Here is a 25,772-nt window from a genome sequence, read left to right on the forward strand (position 1 = left end):
CCGAGACTGTCCAAGCCGGGGCTCGAACCAGCAACCTTCCGATTACAAGGCGAACTCCCAAATCTTGAGCCACATTCGCCCCATTAAATTAAATTAAAGCTTTATTTCAGTTTTACTTTAATTTTAGAGTTTTACCAATTCACAACACTGACTATTTTATATTGTGAGGCAACTCTTAGCAGATTCGCTTATGGTATCAATTTCAAAATCCTACGTTACCCCATGAAGCTTTTCCAGCTGAGGGTAAAAAGATCAATTTCATCCCAAGGTTTAACTGATAGCTACGATAAACATAGCCATTCTTTCAGAAATGCAGATGACTGTGTCTTTCTTTTTTATTTATTATGATATTTGATTGACACTTTTTACCACTCAGCTGTAAAAAGCTGATGGGGTATTGTCATCACCCTGCTGGGCAAGCGGATGGGGAGTTTGTGAATGTGATAAATCAAGAAGGACCAATTCATTACATAGGTGCAGCTACTAACAATCTCGGCTGTGTTCAAAGCTCAGTAACCTTGACCTCAAGGTATAGGGCAGAGGTCATTTTTTGGGGGGACTGTGCTCACACAGCCACACAACCTCCACTTCAGATACACTGACTAGTATTTAAAAAATGTATTGAAAAGCATGTTATTACCTTTCAGATATGCAAATTATGTTTTCCATGGGGTTTTATCTCAGAGTATTCCCTGAACATATATGTACGGCCCTCTTAAAAATGAGAAGGAATTCATTAAGCATTGTGGTGGGATAGTGGTGTAGTGGTTTGCATTGCTTCGTCATAACATGAAGCTTCCAGGTTTGAATCCACTGCTTATTTTAGGACTTGGCAGAGAAGGAAAATGTGCAGTTTTTAACCAAATCTAAACATAAACAGACATCATTTTCTATGAGTCTTTTCAACAAGTCGAAAAGATGAATTTTCACATTTTTAACATACTCTCACTTTGTAGCTTTCTTGCAGCAGAATAATATATTTTCAAACAAAAGTTAGTGAAACACAGGTTGGGTCTAAAGTAGTGCTGCACATCAGATGTTTACACACACCCCTGCAAGGCTACGAGTCCTCCGGAGATAGCAAAGATAAACCCCCCTTCACACCTATTCAGAGGCCCAAAACAACCTGGAGGAAGCCTGTGCATGGAAACAAAGATAGTAGACAGACAGCTGCAGTCAAAATCCAGGCTTTTCATGCTATGAACCAAAACTGTTAAGTGTTTGAAGCAAAAGCCCGCACACCACAGGTAAATGACTGAGAAAGCTCCACAGGACAGGTGTGCTGCCACCGGTGACACAGTGTGAAGTCTTTACACCACTCATAGGTTGAGAGTAAAGTCAGGGCTGAGTAATATTTGGCCTTCACACTCATTTAAGCACTCCCTGAAACCTCAGTGCACCTCAGTACATTGTATTCAGTACATCATTCTGCCAACCGATTACCTGCTGTACATGAAGACCAGAAACCAATCTGTCAAGTGTTTGTATACATTATATGTTTTGTTAGAAAACTGGTCGTGTTACCCTGAAATGCATGAGTAATTTTTGAAACATGTTTTCTTACAGTGGGTCATTCACACATGTAACGCAGATTGACCGCTTAATTATTAAAAACCTTGAAAACCTAGAAATATAATAGAAAATGCAGCACTAAACCCTGACACACAGATGCAGCGTCAGGCTGCTGTGGTCATAAGCTTTTATTAACTCCCTTTTTTTTCCACTGTTTCACTGTTTGTACTTATTCACATTAATAGTTAAAAAAAGCAACACAGTGAGCACATGGATGTCTTTGTTTTGGTGAGCAAGCTATCAAACACAATAATTACATATTATCACCTTATATCCTTGTTAAGTAAACCTTTCAATTAGCAGTCAAACTGTGCAGTGAGTTAGGTATAAGCATTTTATCCATGTAAATGAGAAAAAAAAACAGGTTAAAATTATGGCATATAATGAAATGCTACAGATAAGAGTGATAAGACTAGATTTAAATCGTACATTTGCAAACTGTAGCAACAGTACATTGTGACGCAGCAGTTGCTCTTTTGTTATTTTTTGTCTACCTCACACATATATTCACACTGACCTTTATGGTACCATGGCAGGAACCATGGGCAGGAGACATTTACAGTGGTTCCTGGAAGTCCATCGGGCCAGCACGCATACAAATCAAAGGTTCTGTTACACACCAGCCCTACAAGGGAAAGCAAATCTTTAGTCTGTGCTGGTGCAGATGCATTTTATGGACTTGCGTGCTGGGAGGAAAACAAATCACCTGTTGAAGGGGGCGTGGCACCGAGGTGGTCAAGGCACTGGTTCTTGTAGCTGCTCCACTGCTCCTTCACAAGCTCAAGAGAGTTAGCAGAGGAGACCTGAAGGGAGAGAGGAAATTTCTTTTGATGACTCTCAGAAGTAGACGGTGTGAATCAAGAAAAAGGAAACATATTTGAAAATTGGCATGTGAAAGTGAATAATGCTGGGAGTCATACCTTTTTGCAGCTGCAGAGCATGAGCAAGGCCAAGAGGAGACACACCTGGGACATCCCACTGATGCTGGGAGGATGGGGGTGGGGACCAAAACACAGAAGAGGCCCAACTCATGAGGCAGTCTCAGCCCTGTTTCACCACTTGGCCTGCAAACAACACGGAGAAGCTTGTTATAGGCGTGTGTTTGTGTAGATAACTTGAAATAACGAAGGGACTGTGAAACAGGTAACAGAAAAAACAGGCAATAATCAGTGACGCGCTTCTCCGTCACAATCACAACATAAATAATTTATATGCACCTGCGAGATACCTGGTTAAAAACAAACACCTAAAAGTCTTTGTTTTATTTTATTTTTTACACATCCTTTGCCATTAATGTGCTTTATTGACCTCAATATTAGGATATAAAATCTGTAACACAATCAGTAAGATGGGCTAATGAGTTGCTGACTATCACTTTGTTAGCACAATAATAATATTAATAATAAGAGGAAGAAGAAGAAGATTTGTTATTAATAAAGCAGTTTTCTGAATCTGATTCTGATTCACACTCCTGGTACGTTTGTGTATTTGTTCATGCCAACCCTCACATCTAGAATTCCACACTACAACTATATATACTTCTGAATGAAACCCATCCTTTGTCTATGTCTTAAATTCGACGAGCAGTGGCTTTCCTGTGGCATCAGTTGACGAGCTTCACCAACGCAGTTGGAGAACAAAACGAAATCTGAAACGTTTCTGCAAAAAACACCTTGAGCATGGAAACATTTTTAGCTAAAACGTTTCAAATTCCATTCTATTCCAGTCTCTTTGCTTCTGCTGAAGTGCTTCGTCGGGCTGTGGGTGTGTGTTTCTGTGTGTGGTTACCCCATGGCGCTAAAATGCTGTGACAGTGATCTAAAGTGAACTAAACTCGGCATAAATAGCCTTTCATTATCAGCGCACAAAGATTATCACCTTCATTTTAAGAGCTAAGAGCTGAGGAAAAAACAACAATACAGCAAAATACTGCTGTGCTTTGTTGCTGCAACAGATCTTTTATCTTCTGGCGCTGGAACAATATTTTTCCTTAGAACCACATGCAGTTTTTATTGACTGAGCAACAAAGTCAAGCAGACAGACAGAAGAAGGGCAGACAGTTCATAAGCTCTTATACAGGACACAATCTGAGAGATTAGACTATACTACTGCTTACGGTGAAATATCGGAATGAATCTATGAATATTAAAAATATGAGTGAGCCACTGATTTGCACTGTCACCTCACAACATGAAGGATCAGGGTTTTAACTTCCTTGTTAGAGGAGGCCTCTCTGGGTTGAAAGAAAAAAAATGGAACAGCAGCCAAGTGCCTGAGATGACCATACTGTGGATATTTACTCTAACAAACTCGGTAAAGAGCCAAGAGTATATAAAACAAGTGAAACAAAGTGTTAAGAACCAGCAATAATTGGATCCTGTGTTCAAAGCCTGATATATCTTCCTTCCATGTGCTTCACAACACAGCTGTTGTCCAAAAAGTGTACATTACCTTGAACTACACAATTGCATAAGTTTGCATTTCACTTGGAATTATCATGCGACTCATTTGAATTCACCTAATTTAAACATGTTCCTTAAATACTCCATAGAGATCTAATATCAATAACAGTGTTTTTAAGTTCTTGTTTTATTTTTTAAAGTTTGGTGGGATTATTACTAAAGATGGGTTTCAAAATAAGAAAATATTGACACAAGCTACAACATTACTGGATTTATCGATTTAATGTTCACTTGTTTTCCACTACTGAGTGAAACTAGAAAATTTTGTTAATGTTTCCAGTTCTCTAATCACATAGTATTAAATCTGAAATGCAGTTTTATGACACTTTTGGGAACCTTGGGCACAAAACAGTAACTAAACCTTCTGTTGCAAATGCACAATGAGTCGTTCATATGCACAGTTAGATTCAATTTTTAAAGTACTCAGCACAAATTGCAAACATTGTTTTACCTTTACAGCAAATGATTTTTTTAGACTTTTTTGCTCACACAGAATGTTTATGCTCTACAGACCTCTGAGAGCCACAACGAGTGGTCTGTTTGGATCACTCTTAATTGTAGGAGAAGCTTATTTTCAGATTCTTGGCTGAATGGAGGATATTGTGCCCAGTATTTGCTGGCAATCGCTCTATTCTGTTTTCCCTGCTTAAGTTGGTGTGTGTCAAGTGTGCATATAAGCGTATGTCTGTGCATGCAAACCCCACTGGGCTACTTGCATCTGTGTATCTCTTTTTAGATATTAGCAGTGAGGAGAGGACAATGCAAATTACAAGACTGCTTCAAACTGATAGCCTTGTCGACCACACAGGGAGATTTTACATTACACATACATAAAACACATGTGCATAAAACACTTGCACATGCATACGCCTACACAAACACATTAACATGCTGTGGACTGCTGATATTTGAATGTATTTCAGCATTTATAAAACATAGTTTCAGGCAGCACTGTAGGTATACCCTAATTTCCAACCCTGCAAACACTTTACCTGCCTTTCACTGGGTGTAGATAGAATATTTAGTGGCAGTTAAATTTAATGTTGGTATCCACAGGCTACAGGATGTATTTAAAGCAGTGAGCACCACACTGTGTAATGCTGTCTAATGCTGCTTTTACTTGATTTCCTTTTATTTATATGATACATTTACTCGAAAAAACAAAACAAAAAACTTTCTATGTACTTCTATTGTATGTGAACCAATGCTTGCATTCTTTTAAGTATCCAGCTTGGGCCCATTTTACACGGTAGTTAAATGGAAAGGGCTCAGCGCTCTTGTCCAATGATGATATGATGAATACAGGAGTCTGTGTGTGTTATTAAGCAGAGAGAAAAAGCCAGAGATGGAAAGTGAAAAAGATATTTGCCCAGCTTCTAATCTGTATTACAAAAGCCTGTATGACTCAACATTTCCCATTAAATTATTCCTGAAAAATATCCTTTTCATATGAATGCGCATGTAAATCAAAACAAATGACAGACCACAAACAATGTGAATGTGCATGTGTATGGTGAGTACTACTGTTACTCCCTAGGGTTATATACTTGAAGAAACTGAGTGTCAGCTTTCACCTGCATTATGCATTTGTCTTTATCGCTCTTACACACTCTCTGCCTCTGCTTTCTAGGGAAGAAAGAGGTGTAAGTGTAACATCTCTCTAATGACTGTGTTGTTAGCTCATAACAGAAATTATTGACAGTTGACTACAGGAACCTCCCACGTACTTCGTATGGACTTATGCCTTGCAGCAATTCTTTATAATTTTGTTTAATCTGTTAACTATAAAATGAATGAAGAAAGTCAAATGGTCAATCTGATTCTTCCATTAAAAAATGTCATCTTTCATTTTCCTCTTCTGTCAGTATCAGTGTACCAGATACAGGCTAAGGCCGTGCCTGTCACTCTCTTCCTCCCACACATCTCTATTTAACTGCACAATGTGTAAAACGCACAACAGACAAACAAAAACAACAACGACAACAAAAACATACAGAAACTGCAGGATGAGAAAGTGAGGGAAAGAAATATAGCCTTGTGATTACTGCTTCTCGGGCATCATGGACTTTAAGTTTAATTGATCAAAGTAATGACCAGTGATGAAAATTAGCTGTTAAACACATGGTTCCCCATCACCATTAATTCAAACTGTACATTTGTATTCAGGCCATAGTTTCTATGGATAAGTGCATTATCTGCTGTGAGTGCCAACCAATTATATTGTTTAAATCAATAATCATTCCCTATGTGAGGAGGAGCAGGCAATTAGTATGGAGAGTATGTAGGTGGTAGCAGAGACAGGAGTGCAGTGGCTGTAACGCAGAGCTGTAATTATGTTGTTTCTGCCTTGGTGAACCCTCCAGCCCCATATGGTGACTGACAGCCAAATGGTCTTTAACTCCAATAACATTCTTTGCAGGACTTTAAGTAGTTCTCATTTTAGTTTGTTTTGTGTTTGCTTGGTGTTTTTAATGCTTTCTATCAGTACCTCCCAAGAATGCAAAAAAACATTGCAGTCAGGATGAAACTATTAAAAAAAGATTTCTTCTGTCTGCACTGATTTATCTTTGAAGGTATGACTCTGTTCTGGGCTCTCCCCGCTTTTCCATGCGCATTTGCAAAGCCTGTGGCAGGCAGAATAAGAATCCTGCACTGAACAGGCGCCGGTGACACCGCATATGACACTGATTCATTCAGACACAGCATGAAAAGGAGGCACTGGAGTGGTTTTGGTTTGCTAAGCTGCTTGCATTTAAATACGTGAGCCTACATAAGATTAATAAACTAGATGCATAAAAGGTTATCACTTGAGTTAAAGAAGTTGGCTTTTTAAATTAATAGTGGTCATTTCTTTTCAGTGTTTTTCAAATGTTAAGTTCTTCATTAGAATTTAATTTAACCTGCAATCAAAGAGCTACAGCACCATTTTCTGTGCTATAAAAACCTTTGAAATAAATTTAGACCATTATGCATACAGTAATTCTACATCTAGCCTTATAGTAGTTAGACTTATAGTAGGATCTGTTTATGTTTTTATAATATTTGGAGCACTTCTGTCTGCACCTCAGTATATTGGAAGTGATTGGGATTTGGGTTTGAGCTGCACAAAACGTTGTGCAATAACAGTGTTTTTCCATACAAAACGTTCCTGCTCCTCTCACAGACCTCACTATGAACATTTGGAAGTATTTTCTGGCAAATAAATAGTCCGAGTGAAAACCACTGTGCAGATTAACTTATTTAAAAGGGTGTTTATGGAAATAAGTACTAATCTTAAGTTTTCAATCAATTTTAAGCCAAAACGAGACTTTTATCTAATGTGTTGGGTTGGCATCTCAAAACCTGAGCTAATACGATTCCAGTGTCTGCATGCTGTCCATTCGACTCTTATACAGAGAAGGTGAAGTCACATAGAAGAGCTTGAATTATGGTCTTGAGGGGATCACTGTTATCTTCATCAGATTAGGTGCACTTGGCATAAGATTGTGTTTGAGTGTGTTTTGTGTGTGTGCATGTAAGGGCGTGAGCCTGTATTTTATGAGTACCTGAAGTGTGTGATGGAAGTGATCCAGAATCTGCTCCTTCAGCAGATGTTACGCTTCACAAACAGAACAAGTGCCATATTTCTTTTCATCTCTCACCTTCTCTCATATGTTCACCTTTTGCTTCCTCCATCCTTCTACTTTATGATCCTTGAACCACTTAGAGGCAAAATGGCTTGTCAGATGCAAGGAGACAAATGCCTGTGGACAAGTTTTCAGAAAATCTCCCTCTGTTCCCTGCCTTATCGTTCCTTCTGCCTCCTCGGGGGAGAATTCTTGCCCATCTTGTTTTCTGTCTGATTTGGCTTATGTGGAAAATCTTTGCAGCAGGAAACACAGAGGTGACCAACAGGCACAGGCTTGTATCTTTTGCATGGACCTCAGACATATAGTTGGCATACTATTAAAAGTAGTTAGTCATTTGCATTTTCATAACCTGCTTACCCAAGAGGACTTAGTTTCCTATTATAACTCTAGTCTCAATAGTATTCTAAACTGTTGCCCCACTCAAAACCAAATCTGTATCATTCTCTCAGTCAGCACCCTGGTTTACAGCTGAACTCAGGCTCCTGAAAGCAAAAGGACGACGACTTGAACGCCTTTATAAGAAAACTGGTCTGAATATCCACAAGGAAATGTTTAATAATCATATTATGTATTATAAGGAGTGTATTAATCAAACAAAATCTGCTTACTACTCCACCATTATCTGTTCAAAAGATGACTCAAGCAAGATACTGTTTTCACTGTTCAACTCTTCTTTCAGGCCACCAGATTCTTAACCTGCTCATCTTTACTCGTCCTCCTTTTGTGATTCTTTAATATTATTTTTCATTGAGAAAATTCACAAAATACACCAAGAACTGGTTTCCGAGGTTCCATTTAGCTCTTCCTGTGTAATTCATCTCTCATCACACTTTTTTTTTTGCTTTCCAGCGCCCCTCGGTTACTGATATTTCAGATTTCATCTGTAAGTCAAAACCTTCTACTTGTCAGCTAGACCCCATTCCTACAGTTTTGGTTAAGGCATGTCTACCTTCTTTGCTTCCCGTCATATCTGCTATCATCTGCTCTTCACTTACCACTGGAACTGTTCCTGCTTCCCTCAAAATTGCCGGCATCACCCCAATATTGAAAAAAAACTGGTCTTCTCAAACTCAATATTAATAAATCCGAGCTCCTCTTGGTAGGCACTAAATCAACATTATCCAGAACCAAGAGTTTCTCTATTACTATCGATAACTCACCGGTCTTCATTTCTTCCTCTGTGAAAAGTTTGGGTGTCATCCTCGACAGTACTTTATCTTTCAATTCACACATTAATAATGTTACTCGGTCTGCATATTTTCAATTGCGCAACATTAATCATCTCCGTCCTTTTCTCACCCCACTGCCATTCTTGTCCATAGCCTTGTTACTTCCTGGATTGATTATTGTAATTCACTTCTTTTTGGTCTTACTCCAAAATCCATCCACAAGCTCCAACGCGTCCAGAACTCTGCTGCCCGTATCATCACCAGGACCCCTTCTGTCCACCACATCACTCCTGCCTTGCAGCAGCTTCATTGGCTCCCGGTCAAATATCGCATCAATTTTCAAAATACTCTTGTACACATTTAAGGCTATTCATCATCTCTCTTCGCCCCATAAGATCACCGCCCCATCTCGTTGTCTCAGATCTTCTTCCTCCCTTTCACTCTCCGTCCCACGACTCTGGAATTCCCTACCTCCTAATTTAAGAAATATCTCTTCCTTCTCCCTCTTTAAGTCCAAACTCAAAATCTACTTGTACAAAATAGCTTATCCCACATAACCTCTCCACTCTGCTATTTTATTTGTTTATGTCTTATGATTTTATGATTCTGTAAACTGCTTGCTTTTATTCTACTGTGTACAGTGACCTTGAGTGTTTTGAAAGGCGCTTTCAAATAAAATGTATTATTATTATTATTATTATTATTATTATGTAATTGTGAGGCTTACAGTTCTTTGCTATCCAGATTCATCAGCTACTTTCACACCGTGTGTTTACAATTTTCAGTATTGGCTTAAGAAAACTAGACAGTCAACTTTCTTTTTCCATTATTCATATATTAAAATAGTCCTGTTTTGGGATTCATGTGAAATATCAGGACTTCAACTTTGGGTTGGAAAGAAATCTGGGTACCACTGAGCCAATGGCAGATGGGCTGAGCAGCTTTTAGCTGATTGCTACATTCACAATAAGGTAGCATTTCTGTCTTATGTCATCAAATCATGGCAATACTGCGCCACAGGGCAGGTGTCCAACTAGGGGATGACGCATAACGCAGTGTCCAGATGAGCATCATAAAAGTTGTGTGAAGGAAAAGACAGAGAGAGGGAGAGAGCACATGGGGGAAAGGCTTGGCCAGTACATACCATTCTTAGTGTCCAGTGGAGCATGCCAGAACTATGCTCTCTGGGCTTCATAAAATTATTCTTTACAATACAATGCACATGTCTTCCACACTAGGACTGCTTATATAATAAAATGGAAGAATGAAATAATAAAAACATAAAAATAATAAAGTGGAAATGAAACAGCCAAAGTGACCTGGTTGAATTGTCAAATAAATCTGCTCCCAATTGCTCAATACAGTTGCTCCGTATCTTATGTCTCGTTTAGTAGATTTCTATGTCAAAGAAGGACCCACACGCTCCCCTACATCCAAAAGTATAAAGTACTAGATATAGAACTGAAGAGCTGACCTTATTGCAAAAAATAAACTGCAAAAATGACAGTTTGTGATTTTATGAGGGTTTTGTGATGAACCACTTCTTGGCTCTGAAGTCTCTGCAGACAGCCAGAAAATAATCCAGCACATAACTTAGAAGTTACCGTTAGAAACATATTTTCTTACTTTTGCACAGAGGTTGGCAAGCTACTACATATTTATCATATATTTTCCTCATTACATTAGTTTCATTGCCAGGTGTACGAAGAGTGACTTCTTATCAAAGCTGTCTTGATTTAGTGTTTGGGTTTTTACGTGAGGGTCACAGTGTTGTTTTTTGGGAGTGAAGCCAGAATGGGAGTGAAGCAACAGTCCAATAACGTGTCTTGGCTCTTATTCAGTTACACAAGCTGGTGCATTCTTTTGCTCACATATCTCTCTGGGCATATGGTCTGTTGTGTGGGTTTTCTCTAGTATTAATTTCCTTTGCACGTTACACTTCCCTGTCTAATCATTCACGCGATGAAGACATAGTAATATTAGCGATCTTTGTCTTTACTCTTTTGAACAGGGTATAACAAACTGGAGGAGTATAAGTCATGTGAATCCAACAGCTTACGTGTATTATTTGGCTTCATTTTTTTTTATGTGGCTAAAGATGGAGATGTTTTAAACTGTTCAAGAATGTTGCACAGCGCTTTAAACTCTTTAACAATCGCTGCAAAACCCGGAAGCAATTTAAATAGTTTAAATTATTATTCCTTACCCCATTAAACAATTACTGCGATTATGTTCCAGTAATGGATCCAATAATGAATTCTAGTTATTGATTACAGCTCAACTTTGTGGGCTGATACATACACATTCGAGTACAAACAGCAGGTTCATGTGCAAAAGGACAAAAACCCTGATGAAGGCCACAAGCCGAAACGCGTTGGTCAGTCAATAAAGTTGTTCATCTTCCCTTAAGTGTTGCTGGAGTTCCTGCATTGTGTATTCTTTCATCCTCTCCATGCACCTTGGAAGTAGGTGAAGTTGTGCCAGATATTTTTGCTGTGATTTATCTTCAAAAGGACAGAAAGCCAGACAAAGTGGCTTTGACTTATTGTGTTTCCCACAACATGAGGGTAACGTAAAGTGATGACATAGGATGATACACCACAGTGACCAGCAGTGACAAAGCCTTTTGTCCTGTCTTCCTCCCCCTCACCCCCAATTAGCTGCAGCAGAGCCTGGTTCTCCTGTAGATTTCTTCCTGTTAATAGGGAGTTTTTTCCTTTCCACTGTCACCAAATGCTTACCTGTTGTCTCGCTGTCTGTGCCTTGATGCGACTGTTGTTGTGACATTTTACTGTATAAGCACAACTGAACTGAACTGAATTGAAATTAAACATATTATGTTATACCAGAAATGTAGTAATTGGAACCAATATCAGTAGTATTACATGATTCTGGCTAACTAATTCAATACCAAAACAATATGCTTATCTCATGTACTTTAACGTAGACCCCTTTATTAGAAGGTTTTCAATTGACTGGTATGATTTGAATATAACTGTATATTTTTGATGACAGGACACTCTATCAAAGTAAAACATTAGTTGGGTTACATTAGCTTAGCACTTATATGATATTAGCCACTGTAAACATTTTAGTTTGTGGAACTAATGAGGTAACATGTCACGAGATCTGGACATTTCTATTTTTTTTCCAAAACAACACTGTAAAAGTGCTACTGATTGGGTTGTGTTTAAGGTGTTAGTCTGACACATGACATAATTGGTTAGTTTGGGCACAATAATTAATCAGAGACACAGCAGAGCCATTGCCAATGAGTTATTCTTCTCATTGAAAAGCAATGAATAATTATGTATTTTTGATTGCTATTTTGTTCTATTTAATTGTTTTGTACATACAACACTCATCTTCAATATCTTTTTATACACAGTTGTTCCTCAGAAGAGGAAAGATGTATAAAATGAAAGCCCTTTCCAGTGTTTCAGATTTTCAGGTTTTGATTGCATTGTAACTCTGCATTGTAGACCCGGTCTCTTCAGAAGTGTAGAAGATACATAAAATATGCAATAAAGATATATGATTTTAAAAAAATCATAGCAATATTAAACCTCTTAAGCCCCAAAGAGGTTTCTGAGCTTCCTGCTCGAAAATGAAATGCCCCAAACTAACTGATTATTTCTCTGCAATTACAAACTCCGTGCTTACAATTGTGGTATCAAAATAAAGCTAACACTTGTGAAATTTCATCAGAGGTATACATATTGAAGCAGATATTACTGTGTCAAAATTACTGAGACTGGAACACAGAAAAAGTAAGTAGATTTTATCCTCGCCTAATTTTTTAATTTGTTTTTAGCATATAACCCTTTTAAAAATATCCCTCAGTTCACATTTCATTCCAGAAATTCAGTAACCAACATATAAACATCATCTGTGCAAAGATTTATGTTTCTAAAGTGAAACAGTGGAAAATTACAGTTTCACTCTTAAGCCCCGGTACCGGGAGCGTGGGGCTTAAGAGGTCAAGGACTGTCAATTTAATATTTTATGTTTGCTCATTGTGCATGACTCTGCATTTGTGCACCTGCACAGATACTGTCAGTGCATTAATGTGTATTAAAATAAAGGCATATAGGACTATCATGGCACCCGCACTGTCTCCAAGGTACACTGAAACACAAAAGACGTGAGTGAAGGGTAAAAACACAGGTGTCTGATTCTTGTGACCAACACAAAAAAAGACATAGAAGCGCTGAGGAAGCACAATTGAACCAGTGTCACAACAGATAAGACTCAAGGAAAGAAAGAAAATTTTAAATTACACAATGTCATTAGACCTCTACATTACACATGTAGCACAGGACAACAATTAGAAAAAAAACCTGTCTATTGTGAACTTAACTCTCCAAATTAGCCTTAAACTAGAACTGTTTGACACTGATGTGAATTTCTTCATTATAGTTACCATGGCAGCAGTGAATCAGATCCCCTGACATAAGTGAATATCTATAAAGGATTACAACAATCAAAAACCAAACAATTACCCCCCAAAAATCTCAATGTTTCAAGATATGAGACACTTAAACATGGTATTTTGAGCTAGCTGTTAACATCAAGTTCTTTATCGAGTTATGGCTCTGATTTCTCTTATCATTTTATATCACATACTGTCATGGTCCCCGTGTCTGCCCGGCCAGCTCCAAAAGGCCACATGTGTTTGGTGTACATTCTCCTCTCTCCTCCCCGCCAGGGCGGAGCTCACTGCAGGCTTCCGCCCTTGGCACACACCTGCATCTCGTCAGGCTCTGATTACGGGTTGGACTCACTGCTGGATGATTATGCTAGACACGTTAGTGAACCTCTTCCTCGAATCCTTAAGCTTTGTAAACTTGCTGCGATCTCTGTGTAACCTTATTTTCTCCTGTGCACAGTTTTCCCCGGACCCGTGACTAACCTGTTGTTTCAACCACTGTAAAGAAGAAGAGCTAGTATGTGTGTGACTCCAATCCCGGACTTCCCTTTCGGACCTAGGACCCCCGTTCCCCTCACTGTATATATCTGCACCTGGTGATTGTGTAAATAAACGTTGTTTTCTCCTGAACTCTGCTCTGCGCCTGAGTCCTACTACACCGCATGACACATACTAATTTTGTACAGAACTTTGTTTTCCTGGCTTCATGTTTCCTTTTTTAAATTATTTTTCTTTAAACTTGAATAGATTCCTACCTTTTTTGAAGTACAAAATAAAGAAAAGAGAGCAACAGTTTTGTGTATTGGTGGAACGAATACATAAATTATATATTTTATATATTTTTCTTTAATCTTCTTTCTTTAATTTAACTGACAATGATGCTGAGAGGGTGGGGGTCCTGTACATTATTGGACTCCGCCCTGTTGCTTCATTGCAGTCTAATTACCAAATAGTTTATAACTCAAATGCTATATTGATAAATCATGTTCAGTATCAATGATCTCTCCCTTTTAAACTGACTGTGGAAAAATGTTCAGGTTCTCTCTCCTCTGAAGCAGAGGCATCCTCCGAATAGCTCTTGATTAGGAGAAGAGATCCACTATCAGGCATAAAGACTATCTGCACACAGACTGCGACCTGGTCAATCAGAACTTGGCAGCATGCTCTTTTTCTACTTCCACTCAGTCTCATTAAGCTTTACTGTACAGACTCTTTTCAAGGCAAAGTCAAAATGTGCCCCACAGTTTTGAAGTACAGGCTGCCAGTATGCTTTCTGTGTCCTCCTGGTGAGGTTGTCTTCTGCAGAAGCTCACACCATCACCTGCTAGATGACCCCATTGGATAAATGCCTGATGATGTGTTTAAGTATTTGAGAATTTCTTTCACAGATCTGTGTTTTGTTTCTTGGTACTTCAAAACGTGCAGTATTAAAAATGTTTTCCCTAAAAGTTTCTGTTGTCGATCCCTTTTTTCGTATCAGTAGGAAACAGTCAGTATATCACTGGTTTTGAGTTGAGTTGTTGTTTCTGAGCCTAAACTCAATGAATTTTTACTTCTTCACACAAACAAGCTGTTCTACTCGCATCCAGACACAAACAAAGAGATGAGTGTCTTTCATGTTTCACTTTCCCACAAGCGTATCCCACTGAGTCTGACATCTTTAAAATTTAAATGATCACATTTTTGGTTAGGTTCAGGCAAGAACAACTTGGTCAGATTCCAAGTTTAAATTGCCACCCGACTGATGGTAAGCAACTTTGTTACCACATGGTTGTTGTTTTTTTTTAAAGTAAATGGAAAAATAGAGTCTGCCCATCTTAAAATCCTTGATTTTGTTCATGGCTCCTTAAGAATGTATCCCAAATTCATCTTTTTCTTGAATACAGGTTATAATTTTGACAGATGCTCTTCAGTTTACACCAGAAAAAGGACAGAAGAGTTGTTGAAATGCTTCAGTCTCTGTTTTTCTATATTTATACAACCAAATCACAAAAATCAAAGATTTTATATTATAAAATATGTCATCCTACTTAGGAGGAATGCTCTGGTTTACACAGTGTTAGATACTGATTGTGGCAGTTTAGTAGTAAAAGTAATATAACAAAGCAGGAAAATCACCACATCTGATACACAGGAGGTCCTGAAACAGTTTTCTTTTCCCCCCTCAATTAATTCAGCTGACATTTCTTTATTATATTTGTTAGTAGAAAAATAGCTTAGTCTGGTCTGGTTATCTTTAAATCCTTCAATCTTTGCTGCCAGATCCAGGGACAGGGGACTGTTTACTGTCAGTGTTGGATGTTGCATTTTGTTGTACTGCTTCAATTATTCATTCCTCCTTCAAAGTCTATAAAATGCACTCTGCTAAGTCTAAGCTTTTACGAGTCTCATTAAATATCAAAGAGAGTTCTTTTCAATAAAATACTCACATTCACATATTGTAATATTTCTAACCGAGTTAGCATAAGACCAAGTTTTCAGTTGCTACAGAAAAAAAAACATCTTTAGATTGAGTGATTTCATGGTATAAATTCTGCTCTATAGCTGCATCAGCGACTTCAGCTGTTGAGATACAAATTACAAAGTAGCGAAGAATGATGCATACATAATGTCTTAATCCGCTCTTAGGGAAAAAAAATACTGATTTACATGCTGCATGTTGGTCCTTGAAAGTATTCATTCAGCATGCCCGTTTCTGATCACAGTAAATAAGACTGTCCTTCAATTAAATATGTTTAAAGTATTACTATAATTAATGGTAAACCCACGAAAAAAACATCACTAAATGTTCTCAGTGCTCTCTGATGGGCTCAACCAGTAACTGTGAAAAGTAAGCGAAGTAAGTGGCTCCATTCATCTCTGTCAGATTAGATACATTTTGGATTTAACGAGGAAACATAATTATGTTAAAATTAAACAGACCCATAAGCGCCCCAGGCATCACAAGACACAAAATGCAGTTTAACTGTTGACGTGCAAGCCAGAAAGATACAAAGAGTGTGTTTATACTGTATGTGCATGAATTTGCATCCTGAGGGGCCAGCCCATAACTCAACCTAGTTTGTTTGGAGCAGTCCCATTCCTCTTAAATTACATTACAGGGAATCTGATTCAATGAACTGGCTTGAGAAAAGCTCAAAGGGGTAAAAATAATAATAAAGTGCATTAAAAACTCAGCGACAAATTCTGTTAAATTAAAGATAATAAAGGCACAAATCAGTTTTCTGCAAAGGAATTTTATTTGAGAAAAGAGATCAATCTGTGTCAGCCATGTAATTTTTACCGCTGCACATTTATCTAAATGAATGAACTATGCCATCAAATTCTAATGATAAATACATCTTCTCCTGGCAACTCTACATGAATATAGTAATCTTTTCTTCATCCATCCATCCATTCATTCGCTTCCGCTTATCCTTTTCAGGGTCGCGCTGGAGCCTATCCCAGCTGTCATAGGGCGAGAGGCGGGGTACACCCTGGACAGGTCGCCAGTCTGTCGCAGGGCCAACACACAGAGACAGACAACCATTCGCACTCACATTCACACCTAGTGGCAATTTTGGATTTATCAATTAACCTATCCCCACAAGCTGCATGTCTTTGGACGGTGGGAGGAAGCCAGAGTACCCGGAGGGAACCCACGCAAACACGGGGAGAACATGCAAACTCCACACAGAAAGACCCCGGCCTGATGTTGGAATTGAACTCAGGACCTTCTTGCTGTGCGGCAACAGTGCTAACCACCGTGCCACCGTGGGGTACTTACAGAAGCAACACCTTAACCAGACTCCCTTCAAAAATGAGTATTAATGTGACAAAAAAACACCAGCTTTGACTTTTTCTTTTACAAGTAGCAGCAAAAAGCGGCAATACTGATAACACAAGGTGAAACAGTTGAAACATGTTGGCTGTAAGAAAGCAACAAGTGTACCTGACTTAAAGTTTGTTACCTATAGCTTTAAAGCAGTTGCCTTATCCAGAGCTCCTCCCAAACTTGGAATGCTACTTAGTAGTCCCATTGTCTCAGTGCTTGAAGCACCACGTGCATCACATGATGCTTCACTGGAAGCTTCACGGTGTCAAATGTATTTTTACAAAGAGTGCAAAATGAATAATGATGATTTTGTTAGTGCAGCCAAAAACAAGCATGTTTTCAACGTGTGATAAAGGGGTGCATTGACACAACAAAATCTCAACAGGTCATTTGTTAATGCTCTCCCTCAAACGCCCTACGTTACAACAAAAACTTGGTGCAAAACTTGGTGAACATTGAAGAAATCTCCGAGCCTTCCTGTAATGACACAAGTGACTTGCACCCTTCTTTGGGCTATTCTACTGCCAAGGACTGTGTGACGTCCTAACTCTTGTCACCAAGGATGATAGCCAAATGAGTCAGCGCTGTGTCAGTGCTGACACAATGAGATATTTTGTGGTGCTGTTTTGTGATGCAAATCACAAATAAAAATCTGCAGAAAATCACAAAAACAAGTTTAACAGGTCCTGATTTTGTTCAAACAAGAACATCCTGGCTCAGAAAATTACCTCTAGCACGTGTTTGACAACCATGACTGTGCTATCCTCAAATCTGAATGCAGTAGGAACAGTCTCTGATCTAGCTGATCATCCTCATCCTTTAAGGCATTTAAATAATTTAGATTTGTGTATGATAACACATAATGCAATAGAAAAGTACTATTATTTCAAATGCAGTTAAATGTTCCATTGAAGGCCATTATGCTATGCATAATCATGCAGAATCTAGGGAAGGCATAAAAAAAAGTTTCCGTCAACCAGATAGCTCTTCTGAATCTGATAATTGCCTTTCAAATATAGAAATTAAATCTAAAAACAATTAAAGACAGCACATGGTGATATCAAAGCTGACACATACTGGCTATAAGAAAGCAACAAGTGTATCTATACAGTTGTTGGTCTGATTAGAGCTAAGGATAGGGATGGGTATTGATAAGATTTTCACGATTCCGATTCCATTTTCGATTCTGTTTAACGATTCGATTCTTTATCGATTCTCTTATCGATTCTCTTTAAAAAAGGAGAACACTAAGGTCGATTAGCTTAGAACTTTGTTTTATATCTTCTCTTTGAACAAGATAGAAATTTAGGAGTAACATGGCCTTACAAACCCAACAGTGAGATCTTAAGAGATCCACAGCCTACGGCTCTTCAATGGGGTGTCACAGGGTCCCCAGGAAAAAAAATTGTAAATGTAAAATAATAAAATAAATATTCTTCTGTAGCAATAACAAAGTATAACATAAATTGTTCTGTGGCAATTACACAAGAATATCCAGTAATGTCCCTGCCTACAATTAAACACATTCACTTACCGAAAATCATCTGCTGTGGCAAATGGGTGCAAGCCTTTTACCACAAACTTAGTCACTGCTTGGTGTCATTCATCTATCCTGCCTGAAAGGAGACGCTACCGGTAGACTGCAGCGAGAGCTGGCAGCACGTGCAAACGTTACCGCTGCTGCTGGGTTGAGATTCACGAGTCCGGAGCGGAATTAAAAACACGACATTCATTTAAGGTCATTGCGTGTTTTGTGAGCAAATGCTTTTGCATATTCGTAGTGTTTCCTCCCTTAAATTAAATATCTACTTTGCAAGTATTGCAAGTTGCCCTGTTGTCATCCGTTCTCGTAAAGTATAACCAAACTTTTGAGCGTTTGAGCCGCTTACGCGCCGTGTTTCCTGCCAGGTAAATGACGCTCCACAACGTGATGACGTCATTCGGGGCGACTGGAATCGATAAGGGAATCGTTTGCAAAAATGGCAAACAATTCCAAGGAATTGAAACAGTGGGAACTGGTTCTCAACAAGAACCAGTTTTCGATACCCATCCCTAGCTAAGGATGAAGCTGGCTCATTTTTTCACAGTTTACATGTCAGGTGATCGCATTTCAAGAGCTCAGGTGTCCTAGTCCACACCATTAGCAATACCAGGACCTTGCCGCTGGCACAACTAAATGGAATGCAGTTATAATTAATGTCATCATCTACAGTTAAAATGCCTTCAGCGAAGACAAGGTCTGTAAGGTATTAAGTTATTATCACATTTCACCCGCACCCTGGAAGTATTTGCTTCATCTGCAGTTCACTTAACATGAAGCTTCTAACTGACTGCAGTTACAAAGCACAAGCTAAAAATCTTTGTCAGACTCTCACATGAATGTTTGGATTTACAAATATGAGAAGTATACGAGACAGATATGAGCACAGACTGACAGTAAAATGAAAGCTAAAAATAATGTTGTACATATCCAGGTTTATTGCTTAAAATCTGTTCTGTGTTTGGAGCACACTGTAAAAAAAATTGTAATATAAAAGTATTTTTACTGTGTATTTTACAGTTTTTTTTTCTGCTTTTTTAGAATATCATAAAATTTACATAAATAGACTGATTTTACATGTCAAATGTAAAATAACATAAAATCCCTGTAAATGTTTGCTTTGAAGCAGTAAAGCAGCAGAACCCACAAAGAAACGGGCATATTTTCAATGTCAAGAAAGCTGTAATTAATATGTAAAATAAGGTATTTTATAATGTCATTCTAAGAGCTTAACTAACCAATTCTTTGTGGTACTTGAGAGCACATCACAGCACATAACATACACAATTGTGTATTTTAGAGTAATGGGTGGTTTTCAGCTGCATGCCACACAACACTGTTTAATAATGACACAGTAAAAAGAAAACGATCCTGTACAACCTGAGAATGACAGCTGTTATTATGGCCAAAACAAGGAAACAGGAGTGGAACTCCAGCCATGATTAGTAGGTATTTTCACGCACCAGAGCGGACGTCACGTTACAAAGTGAGTTGACATGCTGCAAAGTCATAAAAAATGCCAAATAATAACCAAATACTGAAATTTTGTGACTGCAGTTGGAATTAGAGGACACTGAACTTGGCTCTTGGAGAAAAGTATTAAAAAGCAGTATATAAATTGCATCTAAAACTTTAAAACTGTATGTACTTCTATTTTAACCTTTGATCCATGTCTCTACATTGCCATTTTTTCATTTATCAACAGTGTTTCAACCGCTGTTGGTTTTCTATTTGCATTTAAATAGTGACCTTAAGTAAATATGATCTGCTTTCTTCTGCTAATATTCTCATTTTCATTTTGAACATGGCAGCTCATCAGACTAACACGCACAGTAACAGATGCACACATGCCTTCTGCAGTATTACCAACTGTTATTTCTTTCTGAGTTCTATAAAAGTGAAAACAACTGAATAAATTAGAAAATCAAACTAGCAGCTTTCCAAACACTGGCCACATTAGCCAACGTATGTTGGGCTCTCGAAGCTGGTAACATGAGGTGTTTGGTGATACAGTGTCAAAGAGAGGAGGTTCAGCTGTTGTAGATAACTGTTCACATTTGCTCATGTAATATTCAGTTTTACTCCTCGTCAACTTTAATAAAGTGTAAACCCACAGAGTTTGGCCACATACATGAAAAACCCTTATATTTACTATTGATATAATTTTTATATTATTAATATTTATTGTTGTAGGGTCTTTACCTTACAATAGAAAGCATCTTGTGGCGACTGTTCTTGTGATTTGGTGCTATATAAATAAAACTGATTTGAAATTAACTGAATTGAATATTTGGCACACACCAGTCTTTTCTGCCCATTTCCCTTCCTTAAGAATGTGTTCTTAACAGCTACTTTTCTGCTGTGACCTGATGAAGCTTTAGGGAACCGTAGATTAACCAGCTGAAGGGCCAGATGTGACTTTCAGTTCCTGTGTCAGGTCTTTATTAGATTTTTTCTTATTTCTTAAGGTCATAACTTTCAGGTACTGTTTATCTGCCTTGTAGGCCTGCCCCTACCTTCTTTGGTCCATCTTTTGTCCTGAGATATGGCAAGTTTTCTTGTGGAATTAACTTGTTGTCGCAAAATGCTACTGCTAATGTACCCATATATTTTGTGGCAAGCTGCTAGTAACAGGAGATAAAATTTTAAATTGGGTGTTAAGCTGTCTGTTATGTGCCGACACAACACAGGTTCATACCTTGAGTTGGCTGCCTTTATATGCAGGTCAGTGTTAAGTGACTCCACGAGATGAGGGATTATCAAGATAAATAAAACAACGACAAGAATAAAAAACAGGAAGTAACTACGACAAAGACCAGGACTACAATGCACACGTCTGACCCAGACAAAAAGGTAAACAAGCATGAAGACATGACTAACTGGCACAAAGAGAAAAGACAGTTATCTGAACAGTGAATGGAGGTAATTCAGCATAGAGGAGAACAAGATGACTAGACAGGGGAACATGGGAAGATAAAAGGACAAGAGCAGATGAGACTGGGACACGAAGGAACACAGAATGAAACAAATTAAGAATGATAAGACAACAGGCTTTAAATTATATACAAACACAGCAGAAAATAACCACTAACATGAAGTAACTAAACCTGGAATCACATGCAGACAATTACAAGTTAAAGACAAAACACAGGGGAAACATGATAATGAAAACTATGAATGGAGCACAACCTAACAACCCAGAATAGAACCCAAATGAGTGAAACTAGAAACACTAAACACTGAGAAATTACCAATAAACTGACACAAAATGGTAAATGGCCTGCATTTGTATAGCGCTTTACACTACATTCAGTCATTCACACACACTGGTGATACAAGCTACATTGTAGCCACAGCTGCCCTGGGGCACACTGACAGAGGCGGGCCCTCTGACCACCACCAGTAGGCAAACATGGGGTTAGTATCTTGCCCAAGGATATTTGGCATGCAGCCAGGAGGCAGCCTGGGATCGAACCACCGACCTCCTGATTAGTGGCTGACCTGCTCTGCCACCTGAACTACAGCCACCCCAAAAGGACAAGAGACAAAATTCAGAGATGGGACTAAACCCGACACAGGAACACAAAGGAGGCAGAAATACATAAAAGACTCAAGGGATACAATATAAACATAAAACCCAGAACAAAACTTCATGAGAAACAAAAGTTTTGAATATCAAAATGCAGTAAAGCCAGCAAATATACAAGGTAGATAAAAACTCAAAACACTGGGATCCTAAAAAGAGCGAAAAAGCAGCCAATGTTCAAAGGACATTTTTTGAAAGACATTCAGAAAGCCTGGAGAACTACTGCTCAAAACTCCAGGCGGGGGTTTAAGTGAACACTTAAACCCCCGCGGAGCCATCATTTTGCGTTTCTACCTTTAAAAGCCGGAGAGCAGTCAAATGCTGGAAGTGGAAGCTAAATTGGCTAGTCATTCATATGTATATTAGGTTGTTACCTAGGAATTCTGGAGGGAGGGGAGTGGGGGTGTGTGAGCTAAAAGCTGTGAACTTCCCTTTTGTGTTTCATCTTGATGCATTCTCAATCATCCAGGGAAATAAATCTCCAAAAGTCACCAACTTGGAGTGTTACAGTTTGCCATCTTAGGGAGAAATCAACACACATGGGTGTATGTCCTTTGTTGCTGAGATTTATTGATAAAAACAGTACAAAAAACCAACCATTTGTACACATATTTACAAATAATAATAAAAAGCACAGCGTGGTTCAGACTGATAACACTACCAAAAGGAAGCCAAACACTGTCACCCTTTACAACAAAACAAAGTGTGGCGTGGATGTGATGGATGCCAGGATTGTGAGTGATTGCTGAAAATGTTGTAATGTACTCACTCGCTTTTTATTATTTAAATTACAAGTCTGACTCTTTGGAAACGAAACATAGAGAAATGAGGGGTGAATCAAAACCTTTGTCCAATACAAAAGTCCCATTAAATATACAACTTGGCTCCCTGTGTTTTTATATTGCATATATTCTACTATCTGATTTAATGCAGGGAAAACTATAGGGGAAAATAAATAAACCTCAACCCAGCTCTTACAGAGCTGTTGGTGTTCTCCATCATTGGGATTTTATAAATTACTGTTGCCCTATTAACTAACAAAATGGCCCAAAATCCAGTATCCACTATTTTTGCAATATGTGAGAAACAGTCTTGTACATGATTACCATCACACTAGTGTAAAAATAGGATGGCAACCTCCAACTGGTCACCTAGAGGTTGAGCATGCAGCACTCTCACCCTCTTGGAAACCACTTTTGGTCACAAGACAATTGCACAGGTCACTTGGTGGGAGGAATCCTACCTCAGACTGACTGCACTCGCCCTCCAACAGATTGCTAACACGTTATAATCAGTCAGAATTTGTGCTGCTGTGCAACTCATCTGCTCCTTCATTTATTTCTCCAAGTAAGGATACAATGTAATGAATCACACAAACCTGAGTAACTAAGATTTGTGGCAAGCAGTTTATTGTAAATTGCACTCTAAATTTAACACAGAAAAGCGTGTCTTATTTTGCATCTGATATGTGTGTGATTGTTGCCACTAGGAGTGTTTAATTATTTGGAACAAGAAGGGAAAATGTTATCAGAATCAGTGTATTCTGATAAAATCTCTCCCTGGATGCCTCAAAGCTGTGAGCACAATGACAAAACCTTGGCTCTGTCCTATTGCTCTCTACTAAGTTCTCAGTGTTTTGATGCGAGTCCCACAGTTTCCTGCACTGCAAAAACACTGAGATTGATTCAAATAGAACTGAACTGAACTTCATGCAATGTCAAAGTGACAGAAAAGGAAATCCTGATGCAAGATGCATACAAGGATACACTTTATGCTTAATCTGTTGTCATCCTCCATAATCACTCTGCATGGATTACTTTCTCTTATCCAGGGTTCATCATACTGTCCATTATCAAAAGGCACTAAAAGTGCTCTGCAGAGAATTAACGACACACGAATATTTACACACAACAGCCTTAAGGATGTACCTGCTGGAGTTCATAGTGTGTTCTGTGTATCAGAGTAAAGAAAGCTGTGTGAATTACCAACACAGACCTGCCTCAAACACATGAGGTGAAAACAGCAAGACTTTGTGAGAGTGTTGTTCGTGTATATGTTTGTGTGTGCAGGGCACTGATACCTGTAGACTAACTCAGCAGGAGTTTTGCTTTGACAACAAAACCAATCATCTGATGTCTTTCTGCTTCAGATGAAAAATAACAGATAAGAAAGTAAGTAAAAAAAACAAAGTGGAGAGCTCCTGTGACTGCGATGGTTGTCATTCATAACATTAGACCATCAGTGTCAAAACAGAGGAGCTTAGATGAGTGGCTTCATTAAGATATCAACATGATGCCTCACCCATTTTTTTCAACCAGCCTCTTGGTCTTTTCATTGCCAGATTAAGAAGAAAGAATAAGAAGGAAATCCGCACAGACACAAAAAGAAATATAAAACAGGAGATGGTAAAGTTCTGTGCTTACATGCTTTTTTGCTCTTTTTACCTTAAAAAAATATTTAATTTTGGTTTAAAACCACTGCTGTTTTTTTTAAAAAAAAGGTAGATTATGACATCTGAAAATTAATTCTTAAATTAAATTAAATATTTTTTCTAAATCAGCGGCCTTCTAAGTTAAGGACTTTTTGAGCTGTGGCTGACAACCAATTTTCAGACGTAAGGTCGTTAATTCTCTGACATAAATATATATATATATAAAAAAAAATATATATATATATATATATTTTTTATATATATATATATATATTTTATATATATATATATATATATATATATATATATATATATATATATATATATATATATATATATATATATATATATATATATATATTTTTTTTTTTTTTAAACAAAAAAAAAACCTTTTACCACTGAATTGAACAATGGTCATCAATTTAATAGACACTGTTAGATCGTAAAAAGCAGAAGCATCACTGAAAGTAAGTCCTTCATCATTTCTATGGGCTCAACAGACAACCTTGTGCATACTACAAACAAGCATACTTGGCTTCAAGGAAACTTCAAATAAGAAGTCAATGCAGACAACCGATCCGAAGTCATATTTTTCACCCATCCACATACTGGTAAGAAGTTTCCGGTCCAACATTTCATAAATTGAAGTACAACATCAGCACTCTAGGTATGTTGCACAGCCAAACACTTTCATGAAGCTAAACATGGCTCTCTTGCCAATCTGGATTTCTTTGAACTTGAACATGAAGCTCACCCAACCAGAGGCAGCAGTCTATCAAAGTTCCTGTCCCAGAGATCAGTTAGATGCTTCAAATATCTTTACTGAACAAGTTCTATAATGGAGATATATGCTCCAATGAAGCCCAAAAGACAGAAATTAATAAACAAGTGAAACTGAAATTTCTTGACTTTTTCCTTAAGTTTTTCCTTCAAGTGTTACCTGTTTACCTTTGGGTACTCAGCACAGAAAAAACATGAATATCAGAGTTTCATTGTAGTAAATGAAGGATAACGTCCTTCAAAAAAATGCAGACGGCAAGCGTGTGTTTGTTCATCAAATGTATTTTTAAGAGTTAAAGACTCACATGATTGTATGAGTAAATATCACACTGACATCATGTTTCCATTGTAGTAAAAACT

General features: G+C 38.1%; 1 protein-coding gene across 1 annotated transcript in view; it reads right to left on the reverse strand.

Moving 5' to 3' along the window:
* gcgrb (glucagon receptor b) overlaps window positions 1–25,772 on the reverse strand; it is a 51,594-nt gene that overhangs the window by 8,609 nt on the left and 17,213 nt on the right. The window contains exons 2-4 of the mRNA XM_085410437.1: window positions 2,493–2,636; window positions 2,279–2,375; window positions 2,090–2,197 (exon numbers count right to left, since the gene is read on the reverse strand). Coding sequence (XP_085266563.1) covers window positions 2,090–2,197; window positions 2,279–2,375; window positions 2,493–2,546 — 259 coding nt within the window. The 5' untranslated portion in view covers window positions 2,547–2,636. The remainder of the gene's footprint in view (window positions 1–2,089; window positions 2,198–2,278; window positions 2,376–2,492; window positions 2,637–25,772) is intronic.

The sequence above is a fragment of the Rhamphochromis longiceps genome, linkage group LG6, assembly GCF_057381845.1.
Source record: "Rhamphochromis longiceps isolate RC_006_pf linkage group LG6, R_longiceps_female_GT1.1, whole genome shotgun sequence".
Classification (NCBI taxonomy): domain Eukaryota; kingdom Metazoa; phylum Chordata; class Actinopteri; order Cichliformes; family Cichlidae; genus Rhamphochromis; species Rhamphochromis longiceps.